The sequence below is a fragment of the Archocentrus centrarchus genome, chromosome 16 (assembly GCF_007364275.1).
Source record: "Archocentrus centrarchus isolate MPI-CPG fArcCen1 chromosome 16, fArcCen1, whole genome shotgun sequence".
Taxonomy (NCBI): Eukaryota; Metazoa; Chordata; class Actinopteri; order Cichliformes; family Cichlidae; genus Archocentrus; species Archocentrus centrarchus.
Window position 1 is genome coordinate 33,789,029 of NC_044361.1, and position 18,808 is coordinate 33,807,836.

The window sequence follows — 18,808 nt, forward strand, 5'->3', positions numbered from 1 at the left end:
GATCAGATAAGTAACCGATCATAAATCATTGATTAGGATTGATTTGCTCTGATGTTGGTGTGAGCTCAGCGTCATATTCAGGCTGCTGCTCCTTTAACTGCAGAAATGTCAGTGTCAGTGACATCTGTGAATCCACAGCTCAGAGTCTCACGTTAAAAAGAAAAAAAAACTGTTTCTGCTGCTTCAGCTTCGTGTGTCTGCACAGGAAGTAAACCAGGTAAAAAACACCTGGACAAAGCTCCTGTTTGCTGCAAAGCTTCTGCTGCAGGTTTTTTGCAAACAACAAACATGTAAAATAAGTGCAGTATGTAAACATGAGTTTAAAAGCACAGCTGCGGTGCTGAAGCTTTGCAGCGTTTGTTCGTGGGCTCTGTGGGCGCGCGCGCGCGTGTGTTGTCTTTACTCTCCATGGAAACGAGAGCCAATACGGAAGTCTTTCATCCAGAACCGCTGCAGGTAAACAAGGCAACAAACCATCAAACCTGTTTATTTACCTGTTTAATTGATTAAAAACCCAAATATCGCGAGACGAAAGCTTGAAAGCCTCTGTTCTTCTATTCTGTAGCTCTTTTCCTCCGTTCCTTTGACGGGAGTTTGGCCCGTTTAACGGGGATAAACGAGCTGATTAACGACTATAAACAGCTGATAAACTACCGGTTAACGCGTAGCCTCCACCTCCTTCATGCTTTAACCGAGAGAAAACAGTTATTAAAAAAGAGCTGATACTAGTACTCCAGTTCTATTGTCGGACAAAGCGATTGACTGTGTGTCTTTATGGATCCGGTCACTCTTTCAAAATAAAACTCATTTCATGACACTTTTTCAAACTAAAGTATCCCTGCGTGCCAAGCGTGAAGTGTTTCCAGCTTCTCTCAGTTTGGTGTTTGATGTTCCTGCCTCTGTTCACGCTGTGAGAAAAGGATTGTTCAGACAGATTTTTTCATGCTCTCTTTGTGGTATCGTTTGCCTTCATGTCTTCTTTCCAGTAGAAAGGAAATATGAAATGCATATGTATATGTATTTAATAAGACAGGTGAAAGAGGGTCAAACAAACTCAACAGACCCAACATGCTGCGCGCCATCGAACTGGTACCATGACAGTAATGCAGATAAATAAATTATTACGAGTCAGATCTCGTTCAGGAGTCTGTTGGTAACAAGCATTATTTAAATGTCTTATCCATAAATGCTAATTTCCAGTAAAATTATCTTTTTTTTTTTTTTTACACCCCTTCAAAAGGCTTCTTTCTCAGACTGTCAGGCAGAAATCTCACATCCACCATATGTTCCAGTCTGATTCCTGCCCGTATTAAGACAGTTTTGCCATGTAAAGCCTTTTTAAAACATTTAATTACTAAAAACATGGTGATTTAAAAATGTAACTGGTGACAGTATTTTTCTCATTCATAGCATAACAAAAAGAGATTTCCAAAATGCCGCAGCCTGCCCATAAAATGAAACACGAATTTATATCTGGCTGTTATCCATTATTCTGATTTTAAGCCCAAAGTGATGAAGCTGTGGAACGCTTTTTTAATGGCTCTGTTGGTGTTTATCATACACACACTGTTCATGTTATCTGTTATGACAGATAATTTAAATCGATCTAATATGAGGTTTTCATTCATTGTTATGCAAAAACGAGCTACTGTAATCAGTCTCATCTTTTGCTGCTTTTGGTCTGTTAGCCATGCTTCACAAATCATCTAAATATGATCATTACGATTAAAGTAAAATTACAGTCTGTAATCTTGTAAATATACAAACATTTCGCACATTTTCTTTGTGTCTTTGCCACATGAAAAGTTGTAGAGAAAGACAAATTCATGGTAGGGAGAATTTTTATGATAAAGGCAGTCATACCTGCACATAGAAATATACAGCTGGGCTCATAAGTGACCCCAGTTTGTCGCCTGAAGGTGAAAAAGTTTGCACATTCTGCAGATATACAGTATGATGCCTCATTTGCATATTCAGCCAAACTTCATCAAAACATAATTCTGGGGCAGTTTCAGATCTGTTCAGCTGTACCTCCTCTCAGCCTCTTTGGGAAGCAGTCATTGGTCTAACAGGTAAACGCTTCTAAACTGCAGGTTTTTTCTTGCTCACTGACTGTAGGGTGAGACGCGGCAATCTGAGTGTTTCCACAAACTAGGAAATCAAACTCACAGCAAAACAAGAGGCGTGGCCTTTCTCACCCTGTGTTTTCACCTGCTCGCCATCAGACAAATGGCAGCATCATGTTATGATCACAGAAGTTTCAGATGTTCCTTCAAATTTTAGATCCAATTTCACCTGAACTGTGTTTCTGTTTTCTTCTATTTTCTTACTGTATAATAAAACAAAACAAAGCAAAAAACTTTTGAAGTCTTTAGTTATTTTCCTTTTATTATTTTTCTTACAATATTAGACGTGAATGTTTGGTCCTTGTAAATTTGGATGACAGAAATGATAAATTCCAGTGTTTGGATTTGAAACAACCATTTCTATAAACGAGACACGTGTTTGGATCACTGTGATGTTCATTCAGAAGACAGATGCTATTATATTTGAATCTGCATATTTCAATATCCATGTGACGTGCATTAATGTCTGATGAAGAGCGGGTGGAGACGCTCGGTGTTTGTGGAGCTCTGCGGTGTGTGACCATCTGTCCCCTTTTTCTAATGAAGGCTGCAGCACGTTGAGCTCTCCTTGCACGGCTGTAGGTTTCTTTCTGAACTGTCAGGAGAAAAGAGACAGTTCCTGCAAACACACAGACCGATTACACAAATATTAATTTTCATTACTTTAAATCAGTGTGTTTTTAGCATCTCTGAGCTCTCAGCCACCTGTCCTCATTCCACAGGTGAACCGATAGGATGCCTCGGTTCCAGGAGGTAGCAGCGGGCCAACCTTTGACCCCCGGAGGCAGTGGTCTGGTTGCTAAGCGATACAGCATCCTGCAGAGTCTGGGCCGAGGAAGTTTTGGTTCAGTTTTTCTGGTTCAGGACATCAAAGCTGCAGACGGAGAGAAGCTGTGAGTCGCTGTCCGTGTCTGTGGTTCCTCACGTGCTCGCGCTCACGTGGTTGTTTTAGAGATTTCATCAACTTCTTGCGGCCGGGTTCAGTCAGCTGTTTTAACACTGAGTCGTTACTTTAAATGGCGTGTTTAAGATGGTATCTGGTTGTTTTTTGCAGCTTTTTAATCAAAATGATAGCAGATTTCATTAAATATAAAATCAATACATGGTACATTTAAGGGCAAAAAGATGAATATTAATGGTTTATTATGAGATAATGGGTTACACAGAGAACATATTTATTTATTATCATGGGTAAGAAGAGAGATACTCCCACATTAAACATACCAAACAAAACGAATTAAAGAATGAGTTATTAATAAAAATGGGACGAGCAGCCTGCCGGGGATTTGGTCCATATATTTGCTAAGACTGGGGTTTCCACACAGCTCACATAACTTTAAGTCAAAAGTCTGACTGTAATACTGAAGCTGAACACGTTTAAACAGTCAAAACTAAAACAACTAAACCATCTGAAAACTAAATTCAAAAGAAACATGCAAAACTGAAAAACAGGAAAAGCTAATAAAGAATAATAAAGTCTCTGGTTCAGACAGATGTAAAAATGTTTTTAAAAGTCAGGTGAGACGGAGCTTACCTTCTGTTTATGACATTTACTCCCGCTCATGTGGTTTTTAAATGTTTGATGGGGATGTTTGAATGTTTTGGTCGGTCACATTAAATTTAAAGAGCGAGTTCAGAAACTGAGGTCAGAGGGCGGCGAGCACAGCAGGTGTGTGTCATGAACAGGTGTGTGTTTTAGTGTGATAACCTCACCATGACGAGTTTACCTCCAACAGTCCTGAAGCTGCAGCACAGAAAGAGTTCTGCAGGCCGTCAGCAGATGGCGGCATTGGCCTGTTCATGTCTGCACGGCATTAAAACCTACAGAGCTGATCGGAGACGGACTGAGCAGATGTCTTACAGACGTACAGCGGAGCCTCAGAGACACTGAAACAGGCTGCACACGGAGCACAAACATCAGTCACGCTGATTAGGTAATCAGTGATCGGCCCTCTGTTCTGCTCCCTGCCTGCTGGGCAGCTTTAACCAAACAGCGCTTCATCTGAAGTCACTCTGGTTGTTGTCTTCAGAGGGTGCTTTGTGGCAGTTGAAGGTGCAGGATTTGGCGGTCTGTTTCCAGGCTTCAGGGACATGGAACATCACTTCTCAGAGCTGGACAGGAGGCTTAGAGGGTTAGAGGTTCCAGGAGGATCCTGGTCCTGAGGCAGGTTCGACCCTGGGGTGAATCAGAAAATGGAAGAGCAGCACAGTGCTGAAAAAGTCACATTTGTTCTCTTTTTCTTTCATCAACAAAACCACAGTAATAATAATAACTGTGATGCAGACATACAGATTTTCGAGAAAATGGAGTGAAGGAAGAAATACAACAACTGTGGTCACATTAAAATGTGCCACTTTTAATTTTGGCTGATGCAGAACTAATTAGACCTGCTGTCCTTCACTGTGAAATTTAAGCTGATAAATTTAATTCACTGACATTATTGGCTGCACACAATGAGTGCCAGAGTGTTCCTCTGGAAACAAATGTCATCACTGCAGCCTTCACAGCTGCGCGCAGCTGCATACAGCTGTGGAAAAAACAATCAAATCTGGTGAAAAACTGATTAAAAAGTTTGTTAAATTTGCCACAAAATAAGGTTTAAATATTTTTAATTCTGGAAGTTTTGATTTAGTTTCAATGTATAGTTCTTTAGGCAGCATGATTTCATCTGTTATAACTTCTCTGAATAGATACATATGCATTAGTAATGATATGGCAGACACACTGACTCATCACTGCAGCTGCAGCGTGTGGATACAACTGCATTTATCACTCCGGGCACCCTGTTAGTGTGAATAGCTAAATGAGTGGAAGATAAGTGTTCTTTTCAACATTTTAAACAAAATTCAGGTGTGTTATTTTTATAGGGTTATTAGTTTCCATTATTGGGGGCGTGGCTTCTCTGACTGACAGCTGTCTGCTCACTTCACCTCAGCTAACCTGAACTGGACCTCTGGACCGTGTTTGTGCTGTTGGAGCATTTTTAATGTAATTATCTGACCAATAATGTGGCTGCTGCGCCATCCAAGAAGTGAAAGTGGAATTGAAATAGCACTAATAGGACCCAAATCTGCTGTGAGGGACCAGTGGATCCATTTGATCCCAGGCCTGAGATTAAGAGAAGACATAAACCCACCATCAGGATGTCACTAGCTAGTGCACTCCTGGTGCTGATCCCAAGTCTGGATAAATGGTAGGATTGCATCAGGAAGAGCATCTGGTGGAAAATCAATGCCAAGTCAAACATGTGGATCAGTCAGCTGTGCCCCCCCCACCCCCCCCACCCCCAGGGGAAATAAGGGAGCAGCTGAGAGTCCCTCCGTGAGGGACCATGAAACTGCTCAGCTGTATTCTCTGCATCATCAGGGTTTGTTTTATGTACCCAATAGGAAAAGAGACAAACAACAGCAATATTAACTGAGACGTCGTGTACATCATGAGTTTTGTACTGTACTCCTCACCCTCAGGATTCTCTGTCTTCCTTGCTGTTTCCAGCTCTCCTTCGTGCTCTCAGGGTTTGTTTCCTGCCGTTTCTCTGTTTACTCTCAGCTGTAGTTTGCTGCAGATGCAGAGACCGTGAATCACCCGATGGTAGACTCAGACCCACTCACGTCTGTGTGGACGAGGTCGGTGAGCAGAGCCGCCTCTTTCCCTTCACGCAGAGTTCACTCTGATTGGACTGCGGCTCGTTGCTCTGCAGCTCTGAGAGAAACAATTCCAGCGGAAGAAGATGCTGCTGTTTGAATGCAGCGAGTGCGAGGACATAAACCGTCTCACCGGTTTCACTCAGAACACTTCAGCTGCTTCCTGTCTTCACAAAGGTGGAGACAGTTTTCTTTGGTTTGTATCGCTGAGCCTATTGTACAGATTTTTCTCTGAGTGATGCGCTGTCTGTCAGAAATGTGCATCCTTTAAACAAACTTGATGATTCGCACATTTTACACCCTCTGCTCAGAATGGCTCCAGCAGCTGTTTGGGTTTCTTGGTGGCTGCACTCGTGATCATTTTATGAACTGAATGTAGCCACAATCATCCTTTCTGTCCAAGCAGAATTCATAAAGATTATTGTGTGGCATCATCTTCATTCATGTCCATTTAAACACTCTTCAAAAGAAAACCCCATACTTATGACCCACGCCTGAACATGGGAGATGACTGTCGGGGGTTCATTTATGAAACAGGATGCTACTCTGGAACCTTCAAAATCAGGTAATATCTGTTATTAAAGGGTACATCATTGCTTATTTCCAGCTCAACAGAGTAGTGTTGCATGATTCAGAGTTTAAAACAATCTCCATCTGTGTTATACGAGGCTATTATGCAGCTCTTTGGGTCATCTACAAACATTTTAGCTCCTGGGGGTGGCTGTAGCTCAGGAGGCAGAGCAGATCACCTACTAATTGTAAGGTTGGTGGTTCAATCCCTGGCTGCCTCAATCTGCATGCCACAGTATCCTTGGGGAAGATGCTAAACCCTAAATTCCATTACAGCTGTTGGAGAGTGTGTGTGAATACACTTACTGTAGAAAGAAGTATATAGATTGGGTAAATGAGGTATATTGTATTAAGTGCTTTGAGTGCTCAAAGTAGAAAAGTGTTTTATAAGAGCCAGTCCATTTAACCTTAATGCCCCCTCCCTAAATGCCTACTTTATTCTGATTGGCCAATGTCTGGAAGCCTGCTGAGGGGCAGTAACCAGTGATTTTGAGCTCTACCAAAAGACTTCTAAAAACTCAGCAACTCCTATTCTCAGGACTTCCTGTTTTATGGAGTCAATAGAGAGTGGGGCCCAAAAATTTACTTTCATGAGGTAAACATTTTTCTTCTTTTCTTCATTTTATTAGTTACAGAACTGAGCAGACATGGACGAGAGGGTGGAGTGCTAAGTTATCTGCTAATGCTAACAGGCTGTTAGTCAGTTACAGACATTGACTGAATTGGTGCATCACGCACAGACCTGCAGGTTTGTGCTGACAGATGGATTAAAATAGTAGAATTTCACTCACCAGAGCTGGAGCACCGACTTCTTCAGTTGTCTGTTTGTACAAATATTGTTGAGATAACGGCATTAAAAATGCTTTAAATGGCACCAGCTGCACAAACTTGATCCAGAGCTCAAGCTCAAGCTTAGCAGGCAGGTGCGTCTCCATCCACATGTCAGTCAAAGAGGCCACATCCATGTCCAGTTTGTTATTAAAAAAAATGCTTGCCCAGAAATCAGACTTATCTTATCAGAAAAAATCCCAGGACAGGAGGAGCAGGAAAAACGTTGCTTGGGGGAGGATGTTGGAATGCCAGTCTCCACCTGGCTCCCCCTCAGCTGCTTATGAGAGGACACGCAGAAAAGGTCAGAATTCAAACATCTGAACATAAGTAAAGGAGATTACTTTTACTCATACCTGATTATTTGTACTGTGTGGCATGAGTACTTGTGCTGACGTAAAGGATCCGAGGTCCTTATTAATCAGCCAGATCAGATGAACACTGAGCGAGCCGCGCACAGGAAATACCTCACACTGATACTGATAACATATCGCTTCTATCTGTGCCGCCTCGATCTCATCACTTCTCTCTTTTTCTCTCAGTCACGCTCTGTCGCTTCCTCACCAACGCTGACACACACACACACACACACATACACACAGAGTCAGCCTTCATCATTCAGAGGACTTTACAGTCATGTATATTCATCATCAGGAGACTAAACCTTAAGCCCAGTCTTCACCCTGAGATGCTCCTGTACTTATAGAGACTTGCTTTTTGTCCTGAAAAGGTGACGTGTTCCCACAAATGTGTCCAATAGATGGAAGTTCCCACAGGGTCAGTAATACAAGTACAGCTTCAGTCCAGACAGGGAGGATGACAGCATGCTTAGACAGTTTTACAGCAGGACCAGGACCTGAGAAATCCTCACCGCCTCCATGTTTATCACATCTCCGGCTCCTCACAGTCTGAGCACATGAACAATCGGGTGGGGGAGAGACTCAAAGAGAGAAGGATGCAGCATGCTGTCCTTTCAGCACATCTTGCTGTCATCTCCAAACCAGAGTCCAACAGTCAAAACACAACCACACCACCGAGCGCATTTTTGCGTATGCGGGCATTTTTGTGAGGATGTAGTGTTAGACCTCTGAGGACTTTGTCTCACTTTGTTACAGACCCTCACTGGGCTGCTTGTGGGTTCCTTTACGTAACTCTGATTCTTGATTTTAGAATCAGATTTACGTAATGGAGACAGAAATGCTGGTGTGAGGACTTTTTTAGACGTTCTTTACTCATATATGTTAATTCTGAAATTCATAAAGCAATCAAGCTTTAAAAAATAGGGACCTCTGTGAAATCTGAGCACCTTCTTAGGAAGTGAGGACTTGTTTAGGATGTAAGGCATGTTTCTAGAAAGTTGGGACATCCATCCATCCATCCATCCATCCAACCATCACTTCCGCTTTTCCTGTTCAGGGTCGCGGGGGGAGCTGGAGCCTATCCCAGCTGACATAGGGCGAGAGACAGGGTACACCCTGTACAGGTCGCCAGCCTGTCAAACAAACAACAACAAAACCACTTAAATAATGTGACTCTGGGATGAGCTGTAAAATGTGCACCCTCAGATGTCCATAAACCTTTGGCACTGTTATATATTTACTTTCCCTGACTTGAACTCATAAGACTCTGTTGTTTTCTTCCATTTGGATCGATCTCGGGCTTGCTGCTCAATCTTAGGTGCAGCCTCCCCCTCCAGTCCACCTCCTCCTTATGATCCTCTTTGTCCTTGTTATCCTCTGAAAGTCTTTCTAATGAAGCCTAGTTGCAGCCTCCAATCCATCTTCTGCCCTCAGCTGTTGTCAGTGGTTCATGGTGCTTAGCTGAAAGTGTTATCCAGGAGCAAAGCTTATTGAGAACAAGCAGGATGGAGTGCTCTGTGGTTTCCTCGGACAGGGTGGGCCTGTGTGAAAAAAAAAATGCTCGGGAAGCATTTTGAGGATTAGCAAAGAAGCCAGAGTAATCCTGTGTTGTTCAAGGGGAAGATTAAGTCTCATAAATAATAGTTTAAAATAAGGCTGGTCATTCAGAGCTAAAAAAAAAATATTTCCTGCTTTTTGAGCTCTCTGTTTCCTGAGGTCATAAATCAAGCGACCAGAATTCAATTCAATTCAATTTTATTTATATAGCGCCAAATCACAACAAACAGTCGCCTCAAGGTGCTTTGTATTGTGGGTAAAGACCCTACAATAATACAATACAATAATACAGAAGCGTTGTTTTCAGATGGTGTTGTGGTTCGCACTGTTGCCTCACAGCGAGAAGGTGCTGGGTTTGAATCTGGACCTTTCTGTGTGGAGTTTGCATGTTCTCCCTGTGTCTGTGTGGGTTCCCTCTCCGGCTTCCACCCAAAGACATGCAGGTAGTGGGTTAGGTTAATTGGTGGTACTAAATTACCCACAGGTGTGAATGGTTTAATAGCATTGTTTCACTCCACTTCTGCTCTGTCCTCATCTATCAGATTTCTGTGCTTAGTGAACAGTTGAGTAAAAAGAATCAAGTCTCCAAGCTGAACGTCCTGCGCTCTCTGTCTGAATCAAACTTTTATAACGGTGGAGCGCTGGGCGCTGCCTTGCTGCCGGGTGCTGCCTTGCTGCTGGGTGCTGGGTCAGGAAGTGGTGCCGCTGAAGGACAGTTTTCTGACTGTTTCTGCAGGCGTCATTTAGAAAGAAGCCGACCGTGAGAAGTCTTTGTGTTGTCAGAAAGCAGATGGTGAGTCCTTGTTTGGAGTTGTCATCTCTGCCCTTTTCACCATCTGACAGGTCTCGTCCCCCCCCCCCCCCCCCGCCTGATAAATTTGGACGGGGTGCTCGGGTTGATGTGTCAGCGTTTGCTCATAAATCTCAGGTATCTCTGTGTGCCAGAGACAAACCCGGCCTCACACCTTTGTCCTGAGTGAAGAAAGGCGCTCTGGCAGATTATGGAGGAAAAAAAAGAGACTTTAGAGGACAAAATGAAAACAATAAGAGTTTCAGGTGTGTCACCTGTCTGTCCGATGTGGTTTCCATGACAACAGAAGTGCAGCACCTTTCACGGCAGAGTTGAGATGATGAAACCAGCGGCTGAAACTCTGAAAAAAGCTCCGTCAGCCCGAACGCTCGCACACTTTTTCTTTAACTGGAAGCACAAACTGCCGACCCGATCGCCACAGAGAGGAGGCTTTATCAAAGAAACAACAATAAGACGCCTGACGATGTTTACAGTCTGTGGAAAAAGTATGTTGAAACCTAATCAGACTGAATTTCAGTTCAGTATTCATGTTGTATTCATGGTGTTGAATCAGAGTCATTCTAGAAGGCAACATTCCCACATGTTGGTATTGGCAATGGTTGGTATGGTTTTGAAGTCCTCATTTAAGTCAATGAGGAGTGCTTCTTATTAACGACCTCATGTCAAAACTCACCAGTCAAATCTGATTAAAACTGATGGTAAATTCACCCCAAAAAGCATTTAGAAAGCTTTTTCCTGACAGTCGTCTTGGATTCCAAGAGCTGCAAAACGTCTTCAGGTAACTCTGCAGCTCTCTGGTGCATACAGTCAGAATGACATCATATAAATCCTTCATTATGATTGGCTCTTGAGAAGTCTCCTGATCAGAAGAATCTTTCACCATTGCAGCTTTTACCAGGTGAGCGTGCTTTAATGGTTAGACGTGATGTTTGTGTGGTGGCTTCAGGTTCAGTTTTCATACCGTTGCAGCTCGATTCTCAACATTACTGTAAAAATCTGTGGTGAATAGAAAAAAAAGTGAATTTTAAGAGAACTGCGAAGCTCGTTGGTAGAAATGATCTGGTTAGGGTTGCTTTGCTGCCTCGGGGCCGGAGCACCCTGCAGTCACTGATTCAGATATGAATTCTGCATCAAATCAAAGAGCATTTTAACCTAACGTGAGGCCAACAGTTAAAACATGGACCAGAAATTGATTTTTGACAGGATAATGGTCATCAGCACACTAACAAAGAATGGCTCAGAAAGAAGAAATGAAAGGTTATGGAATGACCTCTGACCCCACTGATTGAAACAGGCAGAGGATTCAAGAACGCCTTAAAAATCTCAGACATGTTAGCAGGTTAATGTCAGAGACTTGGGGATAAAGATGCAAAAACCCCGCACAAAGGTTTTCTGCTAATACAAGCTTCTTCCATTTTCACTGAATAATTCTGATATAGTTTTGTTGAATCAAACTGTGGTGCTGAAACATCCATATCCCATATCCATCTGTAGGTTCAAAGAGCCTGAAAAAGAAACCCCCGTGGGATGAGCTTATTTTCACATTATTTTCTGCTTACAGTAACTTACAGATGGATTAAAGATGCTTCAGTCTGGATTCTTTCCTTTAATGTTTTCTCCAGAGACAATGAAAAGACGACAAAGAGCGAACACCTTCAAACAAGCAGAAAACCATAAAGTAGGACACGAATTCTTCAAACTCTCTCTTACAAAATGCTTCAGTTTAAAATTCAGCACAGCACCTGATTCTCAGGAACAGCTTTTTATATTCTCAGCAGCAGACGGTCACACGATGACGTGTTGGGCAGGATGCGGTGCGTCGCTGGTGGATGGGATCACTGGGAATCTCGCAGGGATTTCTGCACTTTGCATTTACTGTATGAGCTGATGTTCGTCACACCTGTTTGTCGGCTGAAACACCACTTACAGTGAAACATTTGCAATCAGTGCACCGGGTGCTGGGCACGAGTGTTCTTTGCTGATGAGATGAGATTTATTCACCCTAAAGTGAGACGTTACAGACCAGACTCACATCAACATATATAACAGCTACAGCACGATGGTCTTACAGTAAAGCCTTAAACTCACGGTGACTTAGTCTGGAAATGATTCAGGCTGCGCCAGCATTATGAGTCTGAAAATATGGAGAAGGCAATGGTTCAAAAAAGGTCCAGTCTTTGATGTGGATCTCACAAATTTACTGAACTTTAGTAAAACGTTCGCAGCTGTGGACCAATGTATACACGTTTGATCCGTATTGGTACAGAAATCACAACTTTTTTAGAATTTAGGAACCAAAATTACACAACATATGCTGCTATATTATTCATTTATTTACTCTGATAGCTCTGAGTGTAGTGAGGGGACGATTGTAGTGATGGTGTGTCACATCTGGGCTGTGTGAGTTACAGCAAAGTGAAGATTGTGAATGTGGTGAGCGGTCAGGTCCTGACTGATCCTGTCTCTATGTAGAGAAAAACTGATTATGAATAATTAATAAAGTGGCCGCTGTGTGCCATGTTTGTAAATGCATACCATTGGAACCTGCTGCTGTTTGAAGCTGCAGAGTTGTATTCCATGCTGCTGGGAGTATTTAATATCATAATCAGAAGGCTGTTTGTAAATTATGTTCATCTATCTTCTGATCCTGAAAGTGAGGGTGGTTGTATTATTATTATTACTTTATCAAATGCAACCAACAAGAACACGTGGGTCGTGATTGAGCGTGCTTCTGGCCTTGACGGTACCACACTCACACAGACAAACGTGATTATGATAAATGTTCCTGCTCGTCATGTAGTCGTGATCCGAGCTCCTCTGAGGTTTTCCCGAGCAGCTGTGTGACCTCGACGATGAGTCCTCCATGTGATCTCCGTCATCTCTGTCGGCCCGTTCACACCTGGAGTTTCTGTTTTTAGCCTCTGACAGAGCAGAGGAGCCGAACGAAGCTTAAAGCCGAAGTTCATTCAGCACAAACTTTCTGCATGCATCAGAGATCTGCTCCAAAGGTTTCCCCACACTGACTTGGGGTCTGAGGGTCATCTTCTTGGTGTCCCTCAGTCGTAATTTCTTCCAACATGAAGGCCTGATTCACACAGGAAACATTCATGTGAGCTATAAGCTGGAGACACACACTGATATTACATAAAGTTACTTCTGGCCTTGGCAGTGACACACTGTCACACAGGCAAACATGATTATTATTTAAGCCTAATCTTAAAAATAGGGAGGGTGTGGTTCCACAGAAGAGGGGCCTGAAAGCCGAAGGCTCTGCCTCCTCTTCTAAACCTGCAGTCTGAGAGCAAAGTGCTGTGTTGGGATATGAGACTGTGATGGGGCCTGATTATTCAGGACTCTATATGTGAAAAACAGAATTTTAAATTCTTCTACTGAGAAGTCAGTATGGGAGAGATATGCCCTCTGGTTCTAGTCCCTGTCAGTACTCTGGCTGAGGCATTTTGAATCAGCTGAAGATGTTTCAGGGAGCTTTTAGAACAGCCCGATGATAATGAATTACACTCACATCATTACTCTGATGTCCTGTGGACTCATCATAAACTGAGTGATTGATCACCCAGCTCAGAACTCTCAAATTGCTGCCTGTGCTCGCCCACATGCAGCCTGCTGAGGCTCTAAACTCTTACTCCATGTTGTGCTGATTTATTCACTTCCTGTTAGGCTTCGTCTTGCAGCGGGACACAGCAGTTGTAGGAGCCACCAGCACACAGCCGTCCTTCTTGGTTAGCATTGAACACCTGCTATGAGACAAAACTGCACTGCAAAATCTCCCGCTGAGCTGCCATTGACTCTCAGAGAGGCTCAGAGCCTGGAGAACACTGCGATAAAAGATCATGCCTCCATTAGCACCACCGCCTCCCCCATTAGCCTTTAAATGTAGGGGTGTGTCATGCTGCTGCAGTGTGACGACCTGCTGAGAGGGACGCTTTCAGTTTATTTGTATTTGTGTGATTGATTTCACTCAGGGGGGCACTGTGTGCTCTGCTGACTGCAGGTTTCAGGTCTGAGGTTCACCTGAGTGACAGGTGGAACACACACAACAAGCAGCTGTTTGCAGAAGCAGAGAGGAGACTTCAGCTGGTGACTTGTTTGGATCTTTTGCGTCTGAAAGGCTGTTTGAATGGATTATTTCACAAAAAGATGAACTCTTTGTAAAAATGAGCATTACTGATGTCGATATTTCAGTTACATGTATAACAGGTATCATCAGTACACACTTCTTGGGATACACTACTGTCTTTTATTTCTGCTTTATGTCTCTTGTAGATTCACACTGATCAGGCGTAACATTACCGCCACCTGCCTGATACTGTGTCGTCCCCCCTTTGCTGCCAGAACAGCCCTGATGTTTAGTTTGACAGCTGTCAACAGTAACTGTGGGCTAGTGGGGCCTCATTAGCTTACTTTTGCAGCTTATGTATAAGCAACCATTTAGTTCACTGCCTGGGGGAGCTGTGAGAGGGGCAGCCAATCAGAGGAAAGTTTAGTCTAAAGGAGCAGTGGCCTTAAAGACGCAGGCGCTTCAACAGCTTGTTTCAGACAGAGGATGAACTGAGCTGGTGCAGGGTTCACGAGGATCATTTTGAACTCATGCAAAGCCACTCCTGTCAGAAAGGAAATGCTGGAAATGAACAGAATAGGTCCACTTTGTAAAGTAACAGGAAATTCAAAGTTTAAAACACATCCCGATGTAAAAAAATACACTACATGGGGCTACCTGGTCGCGGACTCAGGACAGCTTTTTGTGTGTGTGTGTGTGTGTGTGTGTGTGTGAATGAGTGTATGTATGTGTACTTGTACTCTGTCCTCTTATTTCTTCTGTTTTCTCCCCTCTACTTTTTTCCCTTTTCCTCCTTTCTTTGTGTGGACAGTAACAGAAATGAATGAATAAATAAAATAACAAGACAAGAGGAGCCTACAGAGAACTTATAGAGCAGATATGTTTGGTGCATTCATGATTCTGATTGTGGAAACTGCCACACATGACAGGCAACCCCCCAAAACAAACAAATAACCAAAAACTACACTACATGTACTCCAGTGACTCACAGAATGATGTGGATGAGGAAATGGTACATGTGAATAAATTAAGTTCTTCGAGTTTACACTTAATAAAAATGACTTAGATGCTACTGTACATCCCAGCACTGCTTGCAACTTGCTGGTGGGTGGAGCTCCTTTTGGTTTTCAGGGTCAAAGTTCATGTGAGTCTCTCTGCGGCTCCTTCCTTCCTCCCGTCGCTGGTCTCGTTCTGGTTTCCAGGTCAGGGTGTGAGCTCGTGTTTCTCTGCTCTCAGGCCGACACACACGAACTCAGAAACGTCTCGGCCTTAATCAGAGCGTCGCACTTCAACCAGCCTTTCACTTTAGTTGCATAGCAACGGAGAGCCGGCGCTCCCGGTGAGGAGCCGAAGAAAAACCCCTCTCAGTGCATATCACAGTGAGGGCAGAGAGAACTGAACCAAATAGGTTTTTTGGCCTATAAATTATAAATTCAGGCTGTGAATTTGATTTCCCAGCAGCCTTTTTGCATCAACGTGAAATCAGAAGTGGTAACGGCACCGCTGAGTCGGTGGTTCTTTGAACTGGAAGTTTCTCCCCTGTGTTGGGTCCCATCTGTGACCCTCTAAGGATAACGATGAGGCTGAAGACAGTGGCTGTAACAGGAATTTGTTGGAGTGGAAGAAAGTTTAAATGACATCCCGTAGCTCTACATAAACTGAATGAATTAAACCACTGTTTCTTGGAGCGATCCTGTGTCCAAATCTAGTTTTTGGACACAAAGTGTTTTAGTTTTGTTTAATCAGTTACTTCAGGTTTTTTTTCCAGCTCCAGAACCTATTGAAAATCAAGCAAAGGCTGTATTATTTAATTATAGAGGGCTTCAAAGCTGTACACAGTTGATTTTTAATTTCAATGTTTGACAACTGCTGTGTTCAATAAGAAAGCGGTCAAATTCAAATCACTTAATAGTAAAAAAAACCAAAAAACAGCCCACAGTTGTTGCATTACATCCATCCATCCATCCATTCGCTTCCGCTTATCCTGGTCAGGGTCGCGGGGGGGCTGGAGCCTATCCCAGCTGTCACAGGGCGAGAGGCAGGGTACACCCTGAACAGGTCGCCAGCCTGTCACAGGTGTTGCATTACATGTCGCAGGAAAATAATAAGTTTTATACTAATCAGTTGTGAGCTTTTTGATTAATCAGTCATTTCCTGGTGCGTGCTCGGGGAGAAAATGGACTCGGCATGCTCAGTGGATTTTAACAAGGGACCCTCAGGCCATCAAATATTTTACAGAAACATATTAAATGGATTAGAACACGTGTCAAACCCATGGCCCGCAGGCCAGATCCAGCCCGCAAGATAATTTAATATGGCTGTGATTAATGGTCCGCCAGTAAATCTCTCAGCACTTATACTGCAAATCCCACCATGCACTGCAACAGCTGCTGCAAGACCTGTGCACCAACCCGTTTTCATGTGTTGCCAATGACACACTGATCAGTGGTCAGTGGATAAAAACATCAGTCAGCACTTTTTACAGCGACATTAAAGCTAGCCTGACCCCAAAAATGGCCAAATGAAAAGTAGACTTTGAAAACAGGTGGGAGGCAGAGGACCTGTTCACTGACATCGGAGCTAAACTGTGTCTCTTTTCCGCATCTGCGATATGCAGGGAAAAAGTGAAATGCAGAAGCTGCAGAGGGAGACCTGCACAGGTGAGCTGACAGTGCATCACTGCATCACACAGCAGGAAACACTGCGCAGCAAAGTCCTGAAGACAGAACGCGTGATTAGCAACGTAACACTTTGTAAGAGGCAAAGCTTTAAATCAGTTTCAGACTTTCTGGAGAAAATATATATATATATATATATATATATATATATATATATATATATATATAGTGTTGAGTTTGAGAGCCCTGGATTAGAATATAACTGTCAACTCTCTCAGTTGATGAGGGTGACATAATGTGCAGTGGTTACTACCATCACCTCACAGCAGGAAGGTTCCGGGTGCAAATCTGCTGGTCTTTGTGTGTGTGTGTGTGTGTGTGTTCTGTTTGGAGTGTTTTATTCAGTGGGAAACATGAGTGAGACCATAAACCCACGAGGAAAGGTCACACACGGCCATTTTTCCGTGCACATCTATAGGACAGAAGTCTTTTTTCCAACCTGCTGGACATTGAAAATATTTCAGGTCAAAGGCACTTCCTTGTTGGGTTCACTTTTCACAATTTTTTATATTGTTTATGATGCAAAATGGCCGCCCCCAACTGTGCTACAAGGATGTCTGCAGATGTGACCTGACAGCTGTGGACACTGACACAGACTCCTGGGAAGACTTGGTGTCAGATCGCAGCCAGTGGAGGAGCGCAGTGAAGCAGGGCACCACCTACGCTGAAGAAAAATTTTCTATCGCTGCCGACGAGAGAAAGTAAGCGGGCCCACAGGAAAGATCAGCACGACCCTTGTGAAACCCAGGTTACCTTTATCTGTGACATCTGCAGACGTGTCTGCCTGTCCAGGATTGGACTCTCCAGCCACCGGAGAGCAAATGAGAGACCATCCCATTGTGAAAGCGACTGATGGAGGCCTACTACACAAGCAACAGAACACTGACTAAAGTCAACTTTGCTGTTTTTTAATAATAACATTTCTCTGGAATCATCCGGATCTCCTTCAAGTAAATGTTTAAGTACTAAACTGAAGAGTTCTTACAGCAAGGAAGGGTTACTGAACTGGTCCAAAGGGAGTGATCACTGATCCTAGCTACAAAGAAACAAAATTCAGGGAAAGAGGCACAAACCAGCTACAAAAAGACACAATTATTACAGATACACAGAAACCAGTACAAAGATCCAAAAAAGCACAAAAAGGCACAAAAACTACAAAAGACAGAAAAGCACCACAAAGGCTTTCAGCCTCTCCTGCTGTCAGTCTCACTCAGAATGACAAAGACTGATAGCGCTCACGTCTCTTTGATCCTTCTGTTCTGCTTCAGGTTTGTTCAACTTGCTTTATGAATCAAAGCTACAAGATTACAGATTTATGGATGTGTGCGCCTGTGTGTGTGCGCGCGCGCCTCTGTGTGTGTATCAGGCAGAACTAACGAGTTCAATGATGACTGACGAGCTGCTCATTCACATCACTGATGTGCTGTCAGCATCGACAGCATTGAGCTGTTTTTCTCAGCAGCGTGCATCCCTACATGAAAAGGTTCACCACGGGAAGGTCTGCAGCAGCGGCGGAGACGGCACAACCGTAACCTGAACTAAAAGGGTTTAGGCAGGTTGAAGATGATGTTTCAAAAACAACTCTGTCTTGTTTTATTTAAATTTTTGCTTTTTCTCTGGAGAAAAGAGTCAAAAATGAAGGAAGTAAAAGTATGTGCCATCATATGTAAATGTGACCTGGATCCTGCATTAATTAAAATAATTTAAACATGAAAACAAGAGACAGCAACAGTAGAGTTTTACTAAAGTACACCGCCCCTGCTGCAGACACAGCCCCACAGACTGTATATAAGTGCCATGGAGCTGTGTGACAGGCAGGATGGGACCCCAGTGTGCAGACTCCGGAAACAGGACTTGAACTCATGGCACAGCTTTATTGCTGGAACACACTTAATAAACACGGAGCAGACCAGGAACTAAACACAGAGAATCCCAACTACAAGGAGCATCATCAGGGAACACACCAAGGTAACGGGACAAGTGGAAACAACTGGGCAGGAAACGACACAGGAAGCAAAACTAAACACACTGCACAAGAGACAGGAACTAGTAAAAGTAAAACAGGAAACAGGCTGACATGGAAACAGAAATGTGGACTTGACACAACACAGGAGAGGCAGGCTCACAGAGAAACACGGAGACAAGGACTCACATGT

At 43.3% G+C, this 18,808-nt stretch overlaps 1 protein-coding gene across 3 annotated transcripts in view; it reads left to right on the forward strand.

Annotated features, from left to right (window-relative positions):
- The first annotated feature begins 360 nt into the window (after nt 1-360).
- Nucleotides 361-18,808, forward strand: part of nek11 (NIMA-related kinase 11) — a 76,513-nt gene continuing 58,065 nt past the window's right edge. For 2 of the 3 annotated variants that reach the window (XM_030750134.1, XM_030750136.1), the window contains exons 1-2: nt 361-456; nt 2,849-3,019. In XM_030750134.1, coding sequence (XP_030605994.1) covers nt 2,862-3,019 — 158 coding nt within the window. In that variant the 5' untranslated portion in view covers nt 361-456; nt 2,849-2,861. The remainder of the gene's footprint in view (nt 457-2,848; nt 3,020-18,808) is intronic. The other variant, XM_030750137.1, reaches the window with a different exon arrangement.